This window comes from Borostomias antarcticus, assembly GCF_949987555.1.
Source record: "Borostomias antarcticus genome assembly, chromosome: 11".
Taxonomy (NCBI): domain Eukaryota; kingdom Metazoa; phylum Chordata; class Actinopteri; order Stomiiformes; family Stomiidae; genus Borostomias; species Borostomias antarcticus.
Genome location: NC_140244.1, coordinates 14967295 through 14991043, shown reverse-complemented (window position 1 = coordinate 14991043; position 23749 = coordinate 14967295). Strand labels below are relative to the sequence as shown.

Below are 23749 nucleotides of genomic sequence, written 5' to 3'. Positions count from 1 at the left end.
GACAGCGTTTTTTATAGTTTAAGTTTATTTCATCAGGAATTAACTTAATGTCTAAACATTCAATTGATACAATTAATTAAGATAATAGGTACTAGTTACTCAGCTAGACATTTAAAGGTTGGACCCAAACTGGGTGCAATTCTAGATAAATACATTTCACAATGTCAACAAAAAGTGTTTTGGACACTTTCTACCTCTACATTAGAGCACATTTCCACCAATCACATTTCTCACAGGAAACAATAACGTAATCTGTCCTCGCAGGGGCGACGCCTACTTCCTAGAGGGAAAAAAGTGTTTATTTTTTTTATGGCAGCCGTTTTAGCTAGCTAGCTATATTTTTAGCATTTAGCTTGTAGCTATCTGTTCTCCTGTGCTTTAAAACAATTACTATCATAATTTCCATTGTTGAAGCCCACGACGCCTAGAACAAGAGCAGATAACGACGAGTTTGAAAGGTAATCTCCCTGGTGAGCCTCAGTAGCGTGACGGTCTCTCCATCGACTCCGCGCTCCACAGTTGCACAATGATGCGCCGCGCCGAGCTAATGGCTGCTGCTGCTCCTCGTCGTTGTTGAAGAGGAAGGTGTACTAATGGCTCCCTGTATCGCTGACGTCTGTTGACGCGGGTACTTGCGTGCCAGTGACTGTGCTGCACTGTATTACTCAAATTCGCTCATTGAGACAAAAGCTCATCCATCCTTGTACTAGCCAACGTTAGTCGTCCTAGTAGTAACGCTAGGAGACAAAACAACGTGTAGTTTGCTAGTCCATCTAGTAAGCTAGCTAGCTAGTACTCGTTGGAATAGCTGGCGTGTTAGCATGCTTATTTTGGACAATGAGTAATAATGATTTGGCAAGCTTGCCAGCTAGCTATCTCTAAACTAGCTAGCTAGCTATCTAGCTAGGATTACACACACACTGTTATGCTATGCTAACGTTAGCCATGGGAACTTTTATAAACACAGACAGCTAACTTTAGCCTATCTGAATATAATAGCTGGCTAGCTAACGTTAGCATGTTCAGTGTGCGCAATCATGTCTTGGCGCTGGCTAGACAAATGTACATATAATTCAATGAAAAACAAAAAGTCATAAAATGGTGAGCCATATGCAACAAAACGTGTGTTCTGCTGTCTAATTTCTAGATAGTAGCTATATTTTCTCTGGCAAAGCCTACTTATTCCCATGGGTGATGTGAGGAGCTGTCTCTGTGCGCAGTGACCATGGAAGAGGTGCAGAACAGCAATGGCACAGAGTCCCAGACAATTATGATCCCCACCACCATCACTGCCTCCCAGATCTCCCAGATAGCCCAGCAGGTAAACACACATTCTGTCACACGTCACCACTCCAAATCCACATCTGGATAAGGCTATGTGCACTCATGTCCATAGAGTGTATTTTTGATGTAACGCATGTCTGTAATTCCATGCTGCAGATGTCTTTGGGCGGCTCTCCTGTGACAGTAGTCCAGCTCCCAGGCGGTCAGTTCCAGGTGCAGGGAGTGATCCAGTCAGCCCAATCCTCAGTCATCCAGTCCCCCCAGGTGCAGACCATGCAGGTGAGAACAGGCCAGGTCCCCCTCAATGACTTGGAAGCACTGTGATTCGTGAACACATACATTTTCCACCCCCTGGTTTTCAGCCCCCTATTGTGTCAAGTGTTGTGAAACTGTGGTCTTTGGCCATGCAGGGCCAGGGCTCCGACAGCGATGACTCACAGGACTCCTCAGACAGTGGGGGTGGGGACTCTGCCCAGAAGACCAGAGAGATCCTGGCTAGGCGGCCTTCCTACAGGTCTGCCACTGCTGAGTCCACCTGCTGTCCACCACCATGCTCTCACTGATGCAGTTGCTGATGGTGTCAAGCATATAGTAATAGATCCAAAACAGACCTCTTTTGTTTGACGGTTAGGAAAATCCTGAATGAGCTGTCTGCTGAGGAAATGACATCACGCAACGACGGAGAGGATGATATCCCCGCCTCCTCTGGTGTGACCACGATCACCGTCCCCTCCAACCCCATCTATCAGACCAGCACTGGCCAATACAGTAAGGACAACCCCCACTACTGGACTGGCTCCTGAGTCACTAACACACCTCAGTAGGGCTGGGTTAAAAAAAATAGGGTAATCGATTCATAAATCCCAAAATCGATCTTTTATTTAATGAATGAAGGAATGAATAGTTAATTCATTCATTCAATGATTCATTCATCCATTCATTTTTGGAAATCAGTATCGATACCCAGCCGTAGTAGGCCTGTTGATGTGTTGCATAACTTGGCAGTCATGTAATTAAGGTTACAGCTAAAAAACAGGTTTTAGTAACACTAACCGAATCGTTATTGAATCAAATTGAATCGTGATAATCGATTCTGAACCTAGTGAATCGGAATCGAATCGATTCTTGAAATTGGAATCGATACCCAGCCCTACACCTCATTCCCATCTCTATAGGACTATAGTAACATATGCACTGATTGAAATATGAATATCATTTAGAATTGAAATGTTCATTAACAGGCTAGGTAGTCGGTAGTCACTAGTTGGCAAAATGGTTCCGGCAGCATCAAGGATCAAATGCCCCCATGTTCTCTCCCATGTTCTCTCCCATGTTCTCTCTGTAGACGTGAATATGCCGTTCATGTTTTCTTGTCTTTGCAGTTACCATCGCCCCTAACGGCACCATCCAGCTGGCCAGCCCGGGGTCCGACTTCCAGGGCCTGCAGACCCTCACCATGACCAACGCGGGCGCCCAGCAGGGCACCACCATCCTGCAGTACGCCCAGACGCCCGACGGACAGCAGATCCTGGTGCCCAGTAACCAGGTGGTGGTACAGAGTGAGTAAGACGCCCATGGCTTGACCTGGGGAATAGTGGGTGTTTTACAGGAAGGCTCTGCCCTGTTCCATTGCAGCGGAGGTCTTCCTGAAGCAGTGTGTAGTGTGTCTGCTAGGCCAGCATCCTCCGTGGGTCAGGCGTGCTAGTGTGTAGTGTATGTGCTAGGCCAGTGTAAGGCGTGTGCTCATGTGTAGTGTATGTGCTAGTTCAGCGTCCTCCGTGTATGTGCTAGGTCGTCAGGCTTGTGCTCATGTCACCGCCAGGTGCGGGAGGAGAGATGCAGACGTACCAGATTCGCACGGCGCCCAGTTCCCTGTCCCAGACCGGGGTCATGACCTCCCCCGCGGGGATGGCCCACGGCAAGAGTGATGACCCCTCCATGAAGAGGGAGATCCGCCTCGCAAAAAACAGGTGTGTGTGCGCTCGCAATTGTGGTGTTTTTTTGAGTTTTTTTGTAGTGTTTTCCTGGTCTTGGAGCACGGGAAAACACAACAAGCAGCACGCTCACCCCTCACGGGAAACACAACCAGCAACACGCTCACCCCGCACGGGAAACACAACAAGCAACGCACTCACCCCGCCTGGTCAGCACAACCAGCATGGAGCAAACATGGAGCGAGCCAAAGGATCACCTATTCTGAGATTTTTCACGCTAACTATACCGACTAGTTCAGCTGCTTGCAATATTTCAGTATAAGTCAATGTTCCGAGGGGGGGGTGATAAAACGCATTTCAAGCTCTAGTATTGATATTTTACAATTGACTTTTTATTTGATAAAAGTGGGCGCTGATATGAGAAGATGAATATATAGACTAAGTAGGATTCAAGGATTATTTCATTGTTAGGCCTTCATCCAATAAACAAGAAGTTGGGTAAAATTGATGAGTAAAATTATGTTTTTGCTCCTCATCAACAAGATACAAGATATCCTAATAATGAAAACAGTTCAATGCAGTACAGTAGCAATACAGTAAGAATATGGTGTGTGCACATGTTAATGATAATAATGAATCAAGTTAATGATGAATAATAATAAATTTAAAAAAGACGGCTGGTATCGGATCGGTATCGGCAGATATCCAAATTCTGGTATCGGAATCGGATCAGAACTGAAAAAAAGTCGATCAGTGCATCTCTACTAATGATGCAAGTTTAGTTGTGGTTGCCTAGCAATGCAAGCAAGATGTGTAGCGTAAAGGTCTCTGTTAACGCCCACCTAGAGAGACCTGTGTTAACGCCCACCTTGAGAGACCTGTGTTAACGCCCACCTTGAGAGACCTGTGTTAACGCTCCCCTAGAGAGACCTGTGTTAACGCTCCCCTAGAGAGACCTGTGTTAACGCCCCCCCTAGAGAGACCTGTGTTAACACCCACTTAGAGAGACCTGTGTTAGTTGTGCTTACATAGAGCATAGGCCTGTGGTGGTTTTTCACATGCCTCTGTAATATGATCTTTAGAAATGTCTTTCGAAACGAAATAGCTTCCTCGCACAGCGCGCAATCGTTGCTCCAGCACGCTGTGCGCATGCGTGCTGGAGCAAGTGAGGAAGCTATTTCGAGCATTGTCCTTTAACGCCCCCCTAGAGAGACCTGTGTTAACACCCCCCTTGAGAGACCTGTGTTAACGCCCCCCTAGAGAGACCTGTGTTAACACTCCCGTAGAGAGACCTGTGTGCTAGCAACATTTTAAACAGCAACAGAAAAGTAACGGACTCTTGTACAATTACATACAGATGTGCCCACACTTTTTTGGCTTGCGAGCTACTTTTAAAATGATCAGCTCAGCAAGAAGTACCCCCCCCCCCCCCATTGACATGAACAATGAGCACTAATATCTCAAGAGTGCACAATTCGTCAAAAATATATATGGACTGCTGTATATGATAATAAATAACCTTTAACAGGGATTATGATGCTAAATACCAAACTAGTTCTGTAACACTGTTTTATATTTGTCTTGCACAATCTTAACAAGCAACAGTAAGTTTAGTTGTCAGAGCAGAGTCTCCTTAGCCGACTTAACTGACTCAGTCACACGGCACAGTATTACTCTGATTACTTAAAAACAAAACCCATGTTGAGTTTTTGATTGATTTTGCTAGGCTACTATACTAGGCTACTATACTATCAGCCCTCTACAGGCGTTGCTACTAGCAGCCCCAGATTTCTGTCAAAATCTAAACTAAATTTAAAAAACCCAAGACCAGTGTGAATACAGCTGTCCAGAATTCCACGGTTCTAGAATGTTTTTGCCGTCCAGAATTCCCAGGTTCTAGAATGTTTTTGCCATCCAGAATTCCCAGGTTCTAGAATGTTTTTGCCATCCAGAATTCCCAGGTTCTAGAATGTTTTTGCCATCCAGAATTCCCAGGTTCTAGAATGTGTTTGCTTGCCCATTCAGGGAAGCGGCGCGAGAGTGTCGTAGGAAGAAGAAGGAGTACGTCAAATGTCTGGAGAACCGAGTAGCTGTTCTAGAGAACCAGAACAAGACCCTCATTGAGGAACTCAAGACATTAAAGGACCTTTACTGTGTCAAAACCGGATAATGGAGATGGACAGTGGAATGAGCGGGACTCATATATAACGGCTACAGCTCAGCTCTCTCCATCTGGACAACACGGGGTAAACCGGGAACATCTTTCTTTTCACACCTGATATCCTCCTACTCCTACGTTTGTCTGTTTTCTACCAGCTTTGCTTTTTTTTTTTTTTTTAAATAAAGAAAAAACACCTTGATGTAAGTGGTGGTGAGAAATGGCCACAGTGGAAGACAATGAGATAGTGTGAAAGGGCCGTTTTTCATCCTATTATCTTTTTATTCAGCTAACAGAATAATGACTAACGCTTAACTGTGTATATGTGTGTATATTGCGTGAGCGTGCAGGAGGCCTGATTGTGAGCTTTATCATTGACATTCAATTTACAATTTTGTTCCTTTTGTCGTTCACTTGATAGCTCCTGATTATCCCAGCTCTGAACGCGCGGTGGTAGAAACCTGCAGTTGTTTCTGCGTCACGTGACGTGTCTGTCCGTCCGTGTGATTCAAGTCTCTTTTGTGTGACCCTCAAATTCCCGCCCTCCTGTCCCCGATGAGGAAACGTTACAGTGTCCATTCCTTATCCTGTGCAAAGGGATGTAAAGGGTATTAGAGAACATTGTGTGAGGCTAACTTGGCTGTTACTTGGACAATCTATCAGGGAGAGTGCACAATGTCAGGGTAATATTTATTTTCTATATCTTGTGGGGGGAGGGGGGGTGGTGGTGGGGGGGGGGGGGCAAAACAAACAAAAGAGGGAAAACAATGTCACTCATTCTGTAAGTAATTTGGAATAAATATTTTTCAAGTCTTTACATGTTTTGCCTCAGGAGTTTCTAACTGTCAGTGGGGCTTGTTGTTCATGAGCCTCACATCCTTTATATTCTCACTCGTCCCCATGACTCGTCCCCATGAGGACCCTGGGGATCCCAGAATAGTTTGTACTCAGGTAATAACTCATGTGGATCCTAAATTAATGACAAGTGTTTTTACCCCTGAGATAAAACGGCAGCATCATTCTGAGTGGCTGACACGTTCTCTCTAGCCAGACGTGCGCCGGATGGTTTGAGAGAAACAACGTGAGCTTGTGAGATCAGGATGGTGTCACAAGGCTACATTCTCTGTTCAGTTATGTAGTTCTGCTCAGTTCCATGACCGTGACCACACTTGCTAAACCAGTTAGACAAACACAGCTTCATCTGAATTCACTTGATGGCATGTCCCAGGATGTGTGGTCTGATCATGAAGGTGACGTGCGGGGCGCTGATGTGCCTCAGTTTGAGCTCCGAGAAGCCAGCGTCCTCCAGGTCCCTCCACGTGGCCCTGGTAACCACACACCCGTCCCCCAGGTAGAACCACAGAGGCTGGAGCACGTGCTGGAAGAAGAAGGTCCAGGAGGACGGGTCTGAGACTACGTGTTCCATGAAGAAGAACGCACCACCCTGTAGGACAAAAACACATTCATAAGCCTTTTACAAGTGAAGGTTTTGTAATGGTCAATTTGCAAATAGGTTGCAGGTGTATTTCTGCTTCCAACTATGCCAAAGGTATCTGAAATGGATCAGATGAACTTGGAGTGTGTAAACTGTGGTTGGGTTGAGGACATTGAGTAAATATTTCAACGTGAGGTAACATTGGAATTTAAAAGTGTAGCATTCAGAATAACATCTTGTTAGAGGTGTTCATAATGTGCTCAGGAATTTATCCCTAAACCTATGTTTACAGATAAGCTTTTGTGGATCTTAAGGGATTTATCTAAAAATACCTAGACAAACCCTAACCCACCAGCTTAACTTTTAACACAAGGACAAAATGACGGTGAAGGAGCAAAAGTGATAGCACGGTGTATGCCATTCTCATCCTCTAGCCTAGTCCTACTTACTGGAGGATGAATAACCTACATGCGGTTCTGTAGTTTAGTCTGGTCTACTGTATCTGAACTCACTTTTTTGAGAATGCGTCGCACCTCCTCCAGCACACGTGGGACGTTGTTAACAGAACACAGTACCAATGTACAAACAACCACGTCCACAGAAGCATCCTTGACATCCCCAAGGTCTTCCCCCGAGGCGACCACAAACCGCTCATAGGTCAGGTGCTTGTTGGCGTCCATACTCATCTGCAGGTACTTGTGGAAGTGCGGGTTGGGGTCTGTGCAGGTTACAGTACACCCGTCAGGATAGAACTGGAAGTTCGCTCCGCTTCCACATCCAACTTCCAAGAGGCGAAGTGTGCCGTCCACGGAATTGGTGAACTTGCATACGTTTCTAAAAAGATCCCTTTTCTGTTCGTGCATTTTGTCGTTGTATGAAAATGTAATATTATAAGCAAGTACCGGGAATACACGCTTGTACATAGCATACAACCCCACGGTCTCCAGAAACCGAAGCGGTAAACTAATCACCAGACAAATGGCCTTGCAGAAGTTCATAAGGTATTCCATTTTCCCTCCACGAAAGCTCGTCCAGATCTGTAGCCACCTTATGTGGAAAAATATAAAAAAGCGCAGCCTACTCGTTCTGCTGTTGGCTGTCAGGTGCCGAAGAGTAACCTGTCGCGTTCTCAATTAGCCTCAAGGTGGCGCAATTCTATTCCAAACTGATTCCCCCTCACTTGGCCTGCTAGATGACGGTGCTGTTGTGGTATGGGGGTTCACCTAGCCAACCATAGGCAAAGAAGTGGGTTATAATTCTACTTAATGTTTACTTGTATCTAAACATTGTGGTGGCTGGACTCGGTTGACCTATGCCATTTGGACACTCACAAAATACTATTATAACACTTCAGATTGATTTCACCAGTACCACAAGGTTCTCCTCCCAAGGACCAACACAATCACACAACCTTGTCAAATGAGGACGAGAAATACAACAGAATAGAGTAAAAGAAACTTACTTTATTACCTTACAATTGCAGCAAAGGGACGGTTACAGAGACACAAATGTCTCTGAGCAAGCGCGCCGACGAATGTCGGGACGTTCTGTATATACTATTCCACACAACAGCAAAGGCGCGTGACTACATGTGTTAGTACCTGATTGGTTGAAACTTTTATCTAATGCTAGTCCTATGAGCTCACTAGTTTCGTTTTCCATTCAGCCGATGTGATTAGGGTGTTCCCTGTTAAGTTACTTTTACTGCAACTTCGACAGGCTTTTCATTGTGAGGTTGTGTGACCTTGGCAGTCAACTTATCTGCTACTGGAACACAGATAATAACAACTTTTCATGCGTACTATGTGTTCTGGAAAAGTACAAAGTGTACAGCAGTATTGAAGCATAACTAGGCCTAAATAGACAGGCCTTGTATTAAACAACTATAATAGCACTTTATCAAAAATACCTTTCACAACATCTAATGTCTTCATCATTCCATGTTACACCAAATCAATATGAAAACCTGTCCAAAGAAGTGCAAACTACAGTACTGTCCTCCACTGTGTACACTCCAAACAAAAGATCACTTTGGTGTTATGAAGTTTCTAAAAACCTTAACCAAGTGGTCATTGAATGATATTAGACAGCAAACCCCCTCACTCACTCACCTTCAGATGTCCATCCAAAATCACCCACCCTCTCAAAGGTTATAAAAATCAACACACAATCCTTAGGGCTCTCTTAAAAAATGTTTATTGAGTAAGAAAAGAAGATGATTCAAAGAGTTACACTTCATGTAGCCTATATGTCACAAACTTGTCAGAGTAATTTAAGTAATTTAACACATGAAGAAAACACTGTTACATGTGTGAAATATACATAGTTACATAGTGTATAGGTGCAGATATCCTGAGATACCTGTAGATATTAGTGCAAATCACAAAATCATTCAGCCAGGCGCTGGATCCAAAGCGTTTGTGTGCACTTTAACAGCACATATCCAGGGATATTCACTAGCCTGGCCTCCCAACCCTGCTCATCTGATCACTCTCCACAATACGGTAAGATCCCAGGATCAGTTCACAAAGCCAGGCTAGTGGACACCTTAATAGGGCTGCAACTGTAGCCACCTCGGAGAAAAGGCATTCATCTTTTGAAAACTGTAGTTTCAGTATGGTGAGAAACGAAATAATATTATCTGTAGATACGGTAATGTAGACAGAGTGAAAAAAAGTAAATAGTGCAATGACTGGTTCCTAGCAAGGTGGTATCCTGGGTACAGCCCGCATAGCATACTGGCCAGGCCCAGGGTTAGGGTGCACTGCCTCCAGACCTCCGGGCCCAGGGTTAGGGTGCACTGCCTCCAGACCTCCGGGCCCAGGGTTAGGGTGCACTGCCTCCAGACCTCCGGGCCCAGGGTAAGGGTGCACTGCCTCCAGACCTCCGGGCCCAGGGTTAGGGTGCACTGCCTCCAGACCTCCGGGCCCAGGGTTAGGGTGCACTGCCTCCAGACCTCCGGGCCCAGGGTTAGGGTGCACTGCCTCCAGACCTCCGGGCCCAGGGTTAGGGTGCACTGCCTCCAGACCTCCTAGGCCTGTTTCACAGCATAGCCCATGATATGTGGTTTTATCAGGAAGTTAAGTGGAGCCTCGATGTGCCTCAGTTTGAGCTCAGAGAAGCCAGCGTCCTCCAGGTCCCTCCACGTGGCCCTGGTGAGCTGACACCCATCCCCGAAGTAGAACCACAGAGGCTGGAGAACGTGCTGGAAGAAGAAGGTCCAGGAGGACGGGTCTGAGACCACGTGCTCCATGAAGAAGAACGCACCACCCTGTAGGACAACGCATAACAAACACATATCATGTTTCAAACCTACTTCCTGTTATGGTACAGGAAGTAGGAATTCCAACCTTTTGCTGTAATTTCCCACTGCTGAAACCACAATGTATCTTGGTAACAGATAACCAATCTGTTATTGGGCATTATAGTCCAAAATTAAACTTAACTAGGCTATTTGAATGCTGCACATACCATTTTAGATTTTCATGATAAACTATAGTAGGCTAATTATCATTGCATATGAAATCATATTTTAGCCTCTATCATTTGAATAAAAATACCTCATCCTCGTATGCTGAAAATGGCCGTTGCCTAATTAGCCTAACTTATTTAGGCTACAGTAGTGGTGGATGGTATACGGAGTAGCAGTGGCGATTTTAGCACGGCATTTCTGGAGGGGCAGTTTTATATTATGTCACCATCACAAGAACTAAAGGTAGCCAATTAGTCTACGGTAGGTACATCAGAGCAGAGGCTACAACACACAAAGATAACGACACATTAACACACGCAGAGTAATTAGACCCATAAGAGAGCGCATGCCCGGTCCAGGGTTCTGAAAGTGACAAGTGTGCACCCATCAGACCTGGGCACTACGCATAACCTATTAGTACTCCACTTACTGTATATCACAGCCAAATAGTCTACTAGAGTGAAGGCGCACTGTCCACATTAGTCCCCCTCACACATCGTCTCAAAAATGCACCGAAAAATGCCTGGGTTCAGTGAGTTCGCTGACTCGTCGTGACCACGCAAACCCATTTCACACTTCCCACAGAGTTTAATAAAAGTGATCAGCCTCCCCAGAACATACCGATTCTCCTCGGTCTGTTTGTTGTGCTCCGCGATGGAACGGCGAAACGCATCATCTAGTTGTGCCTGGACGTTGAGCTGCCCCAGTAAACCCAGCTTCATGGCACAGCTCAGATGGGACGTTGAGCTGCCCCAGTAAACCCAGCTTCATGGCACAGTTCAGATGGGACGTTGAGCTGCCCCAGTAAACCCAGCTTCATGGCACAGTTCAGATGGGACGCAGAGCTTTCATGCTTCGCTGTTCTTTCTGACAGATGTTTAATGTCTTTGAATCCAGACGATGCCCAAACAGAGTCTCCACCAAAAAGAATACAAGGGAAACAGAACAGCGCACTTTTCGAGGTGCTAGCAGTTAGCCACTTATTTATCTCAAACCATTCCTGTTTGAAGGTACGGGTTACCTTATCTCCAGCCTGAAGCAGCACCAATTCTTCTGGTCGTATGGCCCTAAACGTTTTATTTCCAGTTTCTCTTCAAGTTTCAATGTACTAAACCGCACATTAAACAAATAATCTACACTATTCATTGTTGCACCTGAAAACACTTTTAATCTCTACAAAACTTTAGCTAGCAGCATTGGCTAACGTAGATCGACATTGACAATGACCCAGTAGTTCAACTTTGATCAACGTTGTTTCATTATTCCCTGGCTAAACCTGTTGCCAGGTAGATTTCGTAGGGGAAGAGACTTTTCTGCCCCTCCACCCAATAAAATCTGCGTGATTTTTTTTCACATTACTCCCGACCACGCTCACATTGTCGCTATAGCAACAGTAGGGGAGAACGCTTCGGTGCCCCTCTGCCGAGTCAGAGCAGTCTGTGACACACTCATACAAAGGGAATTACTGCAAAACAGCACTATACATAGTGTCAGTCAGGTTTATTATATTTATACATGCTATTTTCACCACTGAATCACTATTTTGTATTAATTATAAATTAGATTTTTCCGAAACACAGTTGTAGGCTAAGATGCATCTTGCACAACAGCGCCACCTGGTGGGGCACTGCCCCATCTGCCCCTAATGTAAAATCGCCACTGCGGAGTAGCCTATACACACTTCTTTATCCAGTGACCCACAGTATACCCACTTCTTTAAACACCACTAACTGTAAAAACGGTAATATTTCTGCTACAGTAGCCTACATCCACTTCTTCAGTCAGTAGTATACCCACGTCTTTTCGTCCCCAGTCTACACCCAGGGCTACAGGCGCTCAGGCTGCTATCATTCTTCCACTTACAGGCCGCAGGATGCGGTGCGCCTCCTCCAGAGTTCGCGGTGGGCTGGTGACGGAGCAGAGCACGAGAGTGCAGACGACCACGTCCACAGATCCGTCTTCTACCGCCCCCATGTCTTCACCTGAAGCCACGACAAACCTATCGAATGTCAAGTGGTCGTTGCCAGCCAGGCTTTTGTGCAAATACTTTTGGAAGTGAGGGTTGGGGTCGGTGCAAATCACCTTGCAGCCAGACGGGTAGAACTGAAAATTTGCCCCGGTTCCGCAGCCGATCTCCAGAATGCGAAGTGGACCGTCTGGTTTGAACTGCGTCAGTGCGCTGAAAAGGTCCTTCTTTTTCTCATGCATTTTCTTGTTGTATGTCAAAGATATCTTGCAAATAATGAATGGGAATACGCGTTTATAGAATCCATACAAGCCCACCGCCTCCATCAGATTAAGAGGCAAGGCGAGCACCTTGAAAAACAGCGTGAATAAATTCATACAGAGCGCCATTTCCACGTCCGACTTGCGCTCGTCTGTTGTTCGAGTTGAAGGGTACTTATCCTGTACTGACGGACGAGTGGGCGTGTTTGTTTCGCAAACTGCGACCAATCAAAGGGGTGCTACGCAATATTATGTCAATATTTGATTTGTCCCAGATCACCTGTTGATGTCGCCATTGTACCTTCTCGCTTCCCATACATTCCCTAACTAGTAATAAGAATATGACATAAATATGAACAGGTAAATCGTCTTAGTTGTTTGTAGGTAGGCTTATTTATGTTTGCAACAGATCAGCAGATAAATATTAGGCTATTAAATAAGTGTGTGAAGGTGAAACACCATCACATCCATAACATGTATACATTATTATCCTTTGTCAGTCCTGGATTTGTATTTAAATAATAAATAAATGTATTATGTTTATATTTATATGTACATGAATATGTAATAAATATGGAATAAGGAATACATATGCAATATGTTTAAAATTACACTATATGGACAAAGGTATTGGGACACTTACACATTACACCTGCATATTACCCCCCATTCTAAATTCATAGGCATTAATATGGAGTTGTTCCCCCCTTTGCAGCTATAACAGCTTCCACTCTTCTAGGAGGCCTTTCTACAAGATGGAGTGTGTCTGTGGGAATTTTTGCCCATTCATCCAGAAGAGCATTTATGAGGTCAGACACTGATGTTGGACGAGAGAGCCTAGCTTGCAATCTCCGTTCTAGTTCATCCCAAAGGTGTTCGATGGGGTTGAGGTCAGACCAGTCAAGTTCTTCCACACCAACCTCACCCAACCATAAAACCATAATTCCTAGTATGTGTTAACCATATTCATAGCAATAAACAGACCTTGAGTCTTGAATCCATGTCTTTATGGAACTTGCTTTGTGCACTGGGGCACAGTCATGCTGGAACAGAAAAGGGCCTTCCTCAAGTTGTTCCCACAAAGTTGGAAGCATAGAATTGTCCAAAATGTTAATGTTATAGACATTTTGGACATTTCTGTCTTTTTAACATTTATATTGTAAATGACATGTCATTCATTCTGTGTAAACTTGATGCAATTTGTTTCGCATTCTCCTTGAAATACATAAGAGTTCCCCCTCCCACAGGCTAAGCACCACTAAGATGTAACAGGTGCCAAGTAGTCTGCAGTGTTCATAATATCACCATGACTGTGCATATGCACTATGCACACTTATCAACAGAACGTGACAATGAGACATTATTTTCTGAAACTAATAAAACGGATACTACTACCAACGTGTTACTAACAGCCTGCTTCTGCACCTGTATCCAGGTGTGATCAGGCCCTGTGTGTTCATATGAGCTGTATCCAGGTGTGATCAGGCCCTGTGTGTTCATATGAGCTGTATCCAGGTGTGATCAGGCCCTGTGTGTTCATATGAGCTGTATCCAGGTGTGATCAGGCCCTGTGTGTTCATATGAGCTGTATCCAGGTGTGATCAGGCCCTGTGTGTTCATATGAGCTGTATCCAGGTGTGATCAGGCCCTGTGTGTTCATATGAGCTGTATCCATGTGTGATCAGACCTGTGTGTTCATATGAGCTGTATCCAGGTGTGATCAGACCCAGTCCACCCTGAGGAATGTAGCCAAACCACGTGAAACATGTAGGCTTCCTTCCGCGGTAATGACAACTACTGTAGGTCAACCTTTCTGAACGGTGTCACTTTGCTCCTAAACCTCGGTGGCTCTTCTTGCTGCTGAGCCATTTGGATTCATAGGGTCACCTGAAGCCCTCCCACAAGGGGTACAGTGTTTCTATCAGGCTAACATGGAAAAAGGATGTCAAACACACAGCATGCTGTTCAGGTCAGTCTGTAGACGGGGGTGTTGAGGAAGACATGCTGTATTCTCTACAGACATCTGTCTTGAAAATAGGTTCATTCAGATGCCAGAATAAAAATACAAGGCTGAGTTGAAATCAGAAATACCTCCATCTCACTATTTCATGTCCCAGCAACCAGAACATGTGCATTCGAAGATGATTGGAGCTGCTCACTATTAGCTATCTCCCCTGTGACACTGGATGTCTGGGAGGAATAGTAGTTGGTTTATCACCTCGACCTGGGGACCAGCTCCTCTGAGAGAGGGATCAGTCGTAAACGGCCCTCCCTCCAGGACCCTGAAACGGGCCCCAGGGAAAGATTGTGGCCGACCCCTCCCACCCCGGTCACAGTCCCTCTGAGCCACGCCCCTGGCTGACTCCTCCCACCCCGGTCACAGTCCCTCTGAGCCACGCCCCTGCGGCAGGAGGCTGCGGTCCATCAGGACCAAGACCTCACGCCACTAAAACAGCTTCTTCCCCACTAACACCAGCCTCATCAACACCCCCCCCCCTCCACTACTAACACCAGCCTCAACAACACTCCCCCCTCCACTACTAACACCAGCCTCATCAACACCCCCCCCCTCCACTACTAACACCAGCCTCATCAACACTCCCCCCCTCCACTACTAACACCAGCCTCATCAACGCTCTCCCCCCTCCACTACTAACACCAGCCTCAACAACGCTCCCCCCTCCACTACTAACACCAGCCACATCAACACCCCCCCCCTCCACTACTAACACCAGCCTCATCAACACTCCCCCCCCTCCACTACTAACACCAGCCTCAACAACACTCCCCCCCTCCACTACTAACACCAGCCTCATCAACACCCCCCCCCTCCACTACTAACACCAGCCTCATCAACACCCCCCCCCCTCCACTACTAACACCAGCCTCATCAACACCCCCCCCCTCCACTACTAACACCAGCCTCATCAACACTCCCCCCCTCCACTACTAACACCAGCCTCATCAACACCCCCCCCCTCCACTACTAACACCAGCCTCATCAACACTCCCCCCCTCCACTACTAACACCAGCCTCATCAACACTCCCCCCCCTCCACTACTAACACCAGCCTCATCAACACTCCCCCCCTCCACTACTAACACCAGCCTCATCAACACTCCCCCCCTCCACTACTAACACCAGCCTCATCAACACTCCCCCCCTCCACTACTAACACCAGCCTCATCAACACTCCCCCCCTCCACTACTAACACCAGCCTCATCAACACTCCCCCCCTCCACTACTAACACCAGCCTCATCAACACTCCCCCCCTCCACTACTAACACCAGCCACATCAACACCCCCCCCCTCCACTACTAACACCAGCCTCATCAACACTCCCCCCCCTCCACTACTAACACCAGCCTCAACAACACTCCCCCCCTCCACTACTAACACCAGCCTCATCAACACCCCCCCCCTCCACTACTAACACCAGCCTCATCAACACCCCCCCCCCTCCACTACTAACACCAGCCTCATCAACACCCCCCCCCTCCACTACTAACACCAGCCTCATCAACACCCCCCCCCCTCCACTACTAACACCAGCCTCATCAACACCCCCCCCCCTCCACTACTAACACCAGCCTCAACAACACTCCCCCCCCCTCCACTACTAACACCAGCCTCATCAACGCTCTCCCCCCTCCACTACTAACACCAGCCTCATCAACACTCCCCCCCTCCACTACTAACACCAGCCTCATCAACACTCCCCCCCCCTCCACTACTAACACCAGCCTCAACAACACTCCCCCCCTCCACTACTAACACCAGCCTCATCAACACCCCCCCCTCCACTACTAACACCAGCCTCATCAACACCCCCCCCTCCACTACTAACACCAGCCTCATCAACACCCCCCCCCTCCACTACTAACACCAGCCTCATCAACACTCCCCCCCCCTCCACTACTAACACCAGCCTCATCAACACCCCCCCTCCACTACTAACACCAGCCTCATCAACGCTCCCCCCTCCACTACTAACACCAGCCTCATCAACACCCCCCCCCCTCCACTACTAACACCAGCCTCATCAACACTCCCCCCCTCCACTACTAACACCAGCCTCATCAACACTCCCCCCCTCCACTACTAACACCAGCCTCATCAACACCCCCCCCTCCACTACTAACACCAGCCTCATCAACGCTCTCCCCCCTCCACTACTAACACCAGCCTCATCAACGCTCTCCCCCCTCCACTACTAACACCAGCCTCATCAACACTCCCCCCCTCCACTACTAACACCAGCCTCAACAACACCCCCCCCCTCCACTACTAACACCAGCCTCAACAACACTCCCCCCCTCCACTACTAACACCAGCCTCATCAACACTCCCAAACTCCTTCTTTTTGGGGGACATATTGTATTTTATATTTGCACTGTCCTGTCTTTAAAAAAATAAAACCATCAACTTTCTGGACCTCGAGGGTCTTTATTGGCCACACAGTGAGACGCACAACACACGTGAGTGAAGGGCGACAGCATACACACAACACACACACACACACACGTCTTCAGTGGTTGCCAGTCGAAATTGTTCTCTGCATTTCTCCCGTCCGAGCCGTCCTCCTCCAGGGGCGTAGTGGAGGGGGGGGGGGGGGGGGGGGGGATCAGTGGGAGTGTTAGTAGTGGAGCAGTGGGCAGACATCATTCATGGCGCCCGGGGACCAAGTCCAAGTGCTCAGTCCAGGTCCTGGTCAGGGACTGGACTGAACAGCCTTTGTTCTTCTGCATGTTTTTCATATTGGGTTCTTTGGGAGGAACCCCTTGTGAACAGGGGGAGAACATGCAGACCCCTCACAGAAAGGCCCGGGTCATTGCTGGGTCCTGCTCCACCGGGTCAGTGCTCGGTCCTGCTCCACCACACCAGACATGAGGGATCTTTGCTGTTCAGTGTCTTGCTCAATGACACTGTGGCACACTGCCGGGTGCTGGGATCGAACCGGGGACCCTGCGATCCCCAGCTGGCTGCTCTACCTCCCGAGCCACGCCCCTTTCCCTTGCCTGCCCCGCCCCCTGTCTAATGCCGGCTCCATCGCTGTGTCCATCAGCCACCTAAGCACATTCCTAGTAGGCTATGTGGAAACCAGATACAGAGCAATAAACTCATCTTGAATCTTGAATCTTGAATCTTAGGTTGCAATTCTCGGTCGTTCCACCAGATAGAGCCATTTCTAGGTCATATTTAAACTGCAGTTTTGGAGATTGAGCCCACAGTAGGCTACCTAGAATTTCCACTATCCTCATTATCCCCATATTTTGCACAGACCTGCTTCATCTACTGGTGTCAAATTATGAATTATTATTGCACTTACCCGTGTAGATCCTAACTATTGATGGTCATTTCTGATCAGACTTAGAGGGCGCTTCACACCTATACGATAGTCTCTGCTATCTGTATTGTAGTCTGGTGTCTTATGTTTATGTCTTAATAATCATGGTCTGCCCCTGATATGTGAAACTGATGCATCTGTGTCTGCCTCTGTTTTTCAGACCCTGATTGGATCACACTGGATCTGACCTCCATGTAAGCAGCCTGTCTTAAAGACACTCTAACGGCTTCTGTTCACCCAAGAACAAAACCAACAAAGGAACGATGGGGAAATTGCACCGCATAACGTGTTTCATACAAAAACATGTCTTCATCTCTGTGATGTCTTTGGGCTCAAGAGAATCCATCATGACATCTCTGGGTTGGTTTCCCGGACACAGCAGAACCAAATAGTGTCTCAGTGGATGATCTCAGGTGCTTTTTAGTATTTGAATAGTATTTGAATAGGCTTAATCTGGTCCAGTTGAGTAGTGTTGAACTTTGAGCTGGAGTAACAACTTGTATTCCCTATGTATTTGTTTGTCAGCAGTAGGCTAAAGACTTTATGTCTCAGGATATTATTGCTGAATTGAACGATTTTTGAAAAGTAGGCTATGGCCATGCTGTTTTATGAAGCTTATTTGCCATAGCCTACTCGTTGTAGCCTACATCGGTCAACGTTTTGCCTCCCTAGAAGGACGCTCAAAGAAAAGCAGTCCTTCTCTTCTCATCTCACCCTTGAGTGAAATCAAGTGGAGCACAGGTGAGGGTGTAGTTTCAGACAGTGGAGGCCTCGCAGGGGAGCTTTCCTAATGGGAGTGACAGGTCCTGGAGGGACTTTTATGAATCATATCATATACAGGCTATGGTATCATATTGTACATAGAACGGTGCTTTCCCAGCGAGCAGGAACAGTAGCCGAGCCTAAAGTTAAATTGGCACTTAATTGGTTCCAATTGTGTAATCAGAATAACAGTTTAGCAAGCCTTTAAAGAAACAGATTAAACCACCTGAAAACACATCTTAACATCAGGACGAGTCTTTATGAAATCGAATGAGCTGCTTGTTAGTTATCTGTGTTGTATTTTGTGTAATCATTTTGCTTACGATGCTGCGGTCTCTGGACCGTTATTGAAACCAAAGGCATTTACCGACACTCCCTTACAATTTGCTGAGAGTCATCAATTATGCAGGGTAGCCGCGCGCACTGGCCAGGAAGATAGCAGCAACAACATGGCGACAGCCGCAGTTCCCCCCGAATCTTTTCGACATCTGCAATTCAGTGACTATACTCTGGATTTCTGTTAATGCGGGAAAAAGTAAGTAGCCATTCTGTTGTCTTGGCGGGTTGTGTTTAGTCGGGGATCGGATCATGCTCCAGCCCTGTCTACTGCCTGATCTCACTGCCGCAGAGCGGTCAGTCCCTCTCAGCATCTTTTCCTCGCGTTTGTGGAGGGCTCCTTGCCAATGCCGTGGAAAATATGCATGTGAAACATCAATTAGAAGTCGGGATGATTGTGCATTCTTGAGGTGGGGGAAAGATCGTATGATGCGGATGGCATGGAAGAGTGATAAAGCAGATAAAGCGGGGTGTTGGCCTGCCTCATGGACGGAATGACATTTCAGTGTGTCAAAATGTGAAACATACGCATACGATGGGATGGGGAAGTGGAATCACGTCAAACTTCAGTGCGTGTTGGCAATGACATCAACAGCCTACAATACAGCCACACAAAGTAGGCCTTCGTGTAGGCCTATCATTGCGAACTATGATTTTCGACGCTCTTATCCCCGTAACGTCCTGTAATAGTCATCATTGTGAGAGTTTTGCTCCCCCCCCCCTACTCCACTCCCCCTCCCGCACCGGGCAGCAGATCGCCCTCCCTGGTAAGACTCATTTGAAACTGTATTGCGTAAGATAGGTGCGCCTCCGTTTTGGCAGTTCAGAAAGGGGCCGCGGTATCCCCTCCTTGTTTTTTTTTTAATGCAGCCCCCTCCCAAAAGGATAATGACAGAAACTGCCATGCCGTTGTAATAGCCCATACATGTTCATGCTCCCGGACTTGTCGCTTGCCTCCTCGGGTGTGGTAGTATTCTATGTCGTAGCTTTTTAAAACCTTTACCAAAACAACCATAAACAATGTATTCCATACATTGTGAGGGTATTTAGAGGGACACTGGTCAGAGTCGCATTCTCTGTCTTACCTCTCACCACCTCATGTGTTTATAAATTGATTTGTGACTCTAAAATCTCGAGCCTGCTAGCCACTGCAGTATTTTAGAGAGGCTTTGGTCCACGCGCCGGGTAGAAGGCGCGCGTGTGTAAACAGTGCAGCCTGCAATAATAGGCCTACAGGTGCACTCATAGGCCGAAGGATCGATATTATTTTAGTTTCACACAAGGGAATAAAACGTAGCCTATATTGTTATTTCGCGTGTAGCCTATGGGTGTAGGCTATTCGAGTTGGTGCGAGGAGTTAGGCTAATAAGCTACTAAATTCAACTGTCTCGCCGGTAAATTCATTGGATGACAGAGCCCAGAGCCTACCCTGACTTTCGTTCACGGCGGGGCTTTCCATTGTTTCAGTAGAAAGATCATTAGATCATTCACTTTGTGAAAGACAATGGCAGTTCTATTCTGTACGAGCTACCAGAACTAGTGGCCTATAGTCTAGTATTGTCAATTGGCGACAATACGTTATGACATATCGGGCCGATGCCTTCATTAGAGATGGACATGTTAGTCTGTATTCCGGCCGGCCGGTCTGCCGGTGTGACTCTTGGTCCAGTTGCGTTTCTCATCAATCGATCTACTCCGCCCCTCGGGCTCAGGGCTGTCTCCACGATGTCCGATGCTCTAGGTTTCATCATCCTCAGCATTCTCTGTCTAACATATGGATTAACAGTTACGAGAAATATTTCCGTTGTGGGTCCATTCCACGGGACGGTGTGTGCGTGTGGACGTCTCTCTCCCGGTGCAGAGGACCTGAGCGCTTTCTCTGAGACACATCAGTGGTGCTGAAACGGACAGCGACGCCGCAATCGAATGGGAGTTTATGCTGCTTCTTCGAGAACCCACTGGAGTTTTCCACCATAGAACCCCTGATTCAGTCTCAGGTCGTTACGGACGTTATAATGTATCTGTATTATAGACTATCAAAATGGATCTTACAAAGATTCTGGTAAATTCGGATGCTTATTTCGGGCACAGTAAACTATCCATGATAGAAAAGCAGCGGCTCTGCGGTTGAATGGGCACGTGAGTAGCTTTGAGTTTTTAAATCAGATGTTTTGCATCTCACTATCTAGGACTGTGATTTCTTGACAATTAAGCTTATAGTCTCTCTAGCCTTTTTCTCTTGCTGGCTCGATTATGAACGAATTAATTTGCTACAGGCTACAGGGTATCCTAAATCATCCCTATAGAGCCGTTTAACGTTAGAATAGATCATTTAGTCACAGGGTATGTTGATGTGCAGCACTGTCGTAGGCCTATAGGTTTTTGTAATTTTTGTTGCTTGTGAATCATCTTGAACGTAGATCAATGTAGCATTTGTGGAAGGAGACTTAGAGGTTGTAGCCTTGGGTCGGGTTACTTAAAGCGCCTAGGCCTACTTCATTTCCTTGTGGCGGGCCACCTCTGATGTGTTGCTCGAGTGTGGAGGTTTGTAAGAATCTGGACGTTTTTCCTTTTGCCCTCTGCTCATTCGACTGAAACGATTAGGTCTATTTTGCGATGATCATCAGTTGCTTCCCATTGATCGTATCAGAGCTGAGTAGCCGGAGCCCAATTCGGTTTCAAAATGTTGGCTGTCAATAATCGATTGTATCCTTCTACTGAGGGGAGAGGGGAGAGGGGGGGGGGGGGGTGAGATGCGCTAATGATACATGTCCGGGTAAAAATGTCTGAAAGCTGAATGCTTAGGGCTTGGTAAGTGCGTCTATAAGATGACTGAATCTATAGCGTAAACGCAAGGGAAGTTTGGCCTATATGCCTGGAGTAAACTGGACTGGTCATGTTTTTTTCAGAAGGTTTGTAAGGATTGGATGTATCCATTTACAGTAGGCCCCAACTGGAAAACAAGCTAGGCTACTATAACTTTCCTCAAGTCTTGGGTTTGCTTACAATCATGAATGAATTAGGCTGGAGTCTCAGAGTTACCTCTTGAAGTTTGGCTGATGGGATGTCATGAGAATTGAGTAGGTTATTGATTAAGTTGATCATTGATAGCGCAGATAGAGATGATCAGTATGTGCTTTGTTTGATCATATTCATGTCTCAACCTTGTGGAATATAGATACCAGCCTCATGTACAGGATAGAACAACCCACATGGAATAAAACTTTGAAAAAGACATGTCTTCCATCGCCTCGGACAAAGTGAGGACAATGGTGATATCTTTTTAAGAGAGGTTACATAATACTCCTGGTTTTCCAGAGGGAGAGAGAGAGAGGGAGACAGAGGGAGAGAGAGAGAGGGAGAGAGAGAGAGAGAGGGAGAGAGAGAGAGAGAGAGAGAGAGGGAGAGGGAGGGAGGAGAGAGAGAGAGAGAGGGAGGGAGAGAGAGAGAGGGAGAGAGAGAGAAAGGGGGGGAGAGGGAGGGAGGGAGGGAGAGAGAGCGAGGGAGAGAGAGCGAGGGAGAGAGAAAGAGGGAGGGAGAGAGAGAGGGAGAGAGAGAGAGAGGGATGGAGGGAGAGAGAGGGAGAGAGAGGGAGGGAGAGAGAGGAAGAGGGAGAGGGGGAGAGGGGAGGGAGAGAGAGAGAGGGGGAGAGAGGGAGAGAGGGGGAGAGGGAGGGAGGGAGAGAGAGGGAGACAGAGGGAGAGAGAGAGAGGGAGGGAGAGAGAGAGAGAGAGAGGGAGGGAGAGAGAGAGAGAGGGGGTGAGAGGGGGAGAGGGAGGGAGGGAGAGGGAGAGAGAGTGAGAGAGGGGGAGAGAGAGGGAGGGAGGGAGAGAGAGAGAGGAGAGAGAGAGAGAGGGAGGGAGAGGGAGAGAGAGGGAGGGAGGGAGAGGGAGAGAGGGGGAGAGAGAGGGGGAGAGGGAGGGAGAGAGAGAGAGGGAGGGAGAGAGAGGGAGGGGGAGAGAGAGAGGGGGAGGGAGGGAGAGGGAGAGAGAGAGGGGGTAGGAAGGCTCCTATGGATGAGGGAGGATTACTCAGATAGTCCAGAGAAAGATGGCAAGCCCTCGGGAAGCAGCGCAGGTCAGCTGGAAGACTGAAAGAGCCCAGAACAGAGACCAGACCAGAGCCCAGAGCCCAGAGCCCAGAGAAGAGACCAGACCAGACCAGAGACCAGAGCCCAGAACAGAGACCAGACCAGAGCCCAGAGCCCAGAGAAGAGACCAGACCAGAGCCCAGAGCCCAGAGCCCAGAGCCCAGAGCCCAGAGCCCAGAGCCCAGAGCCCAGAGCCCAGAGCCCAGAGCCCAGAGCCCAGAGAAGAGACCAGACCAGACCAGAGACCAGAGACCAGAACAGAGCCCAGAGCCCAGAGCCCAGAGCCCAGAGCCCAGAGCCCAGAGCCCAGAGCCAGAGCCAGAGCCCAGAGCCCAGAGCCCAGAGCCCAGAGCCCAGAGCCAGACCAGAGCCCAGACCAGAGCCCAGAGACCAGAGACCAGAGACCAGAGACCAGAGACCAGAGACCAGAGACCAGAGACCAGAGACCAGAGACCAGACCAGAGACCAGAGACCAGAGACCAGAGACCAGAGACCAGAGACCAGAGACCAGACCAGAGACCCAGAGCGGAGAGCCCAGACCAGAGCCCAGACCAGAGACCAGACCAGAGCCCAGAGGCCCAGAGCCCTGAGCCCAGCAGCAGGGGAGCAGAGACAGGCTGGACATGGAGATGACCCCCCCCCAGCCCCCCAGCCTCGTAACACCACTCCGCTCACATTCAGCTGCACTCCGGAGGCAAACTG

The 23749-nt window shown here is 47.6% G+C and overlaps 2 protein-coding genes across 3 annotated transcripts; one reads left to right on the top strand and one right to left on the bottom strand.

Annotated features, from left to right (window-relative positions):
- The first annotated feature begins 294 nt into the window (after window positions 1-294).
- Window positions 295-6052, top strand: atf1 (activating transcription factor 1). Of its 2 annotated transcripts, none has more exons than XM_084445410.1 (8): window positions 295-458; window positions 1221-1321; window positions 1441-1563; window positions 1695-1798; window positions 1916-2052; window positions 2667-2843; window positions 3107-3254; window positions 5244-6052. In XM_084445410.1, exons 2-8 carry the CDS (start codon window positions 1226-1228, stop codon window positions 5386-5388), a joined length of 930 nt encoding a protein of 309 aa, XP_084301536.1. In that variant the 5' UTR covers window positions 295-458; window positions 1221-1225; the 3' UTR covers window positions 5389-6052. The 2 variants fall into 2 exon arrangements, with proteins under 2 accessions (XP_084301536.1, XP_084301537.1); XM_084445411.1 differs by lacking the exon at window positions 295-458 and adding an exon at window positions 532-628.
- Window positions 6053-6583: 531 nt separating this feature from the next.
- On the bottom strand, window positions 6584-12651 carry LOC311315421 (uncharacterized protein; the record flags this gene model as incomplete). The annotated part of the gene is made up of 4 exons (XM_084446091.1): window positions 12147-12651; window positions 9858-10082; window positions 7324-7752; window positions 6584-6820 (listed from the first exon to the last, which is right to left on the bottom strand). The coding sequence occupies exons 1-4, from the start codon at window positions 12636-12638 to the stop codon at window positions 6584-6586; spliced, it is 1383 nt and encodes a 460-aa protein (XP_084302217.1). The 5' UTR covers window positions 12639-12651.
- Between the last annotated feature and the right edge of the window lie 11098 nt (window positions 12652-23749).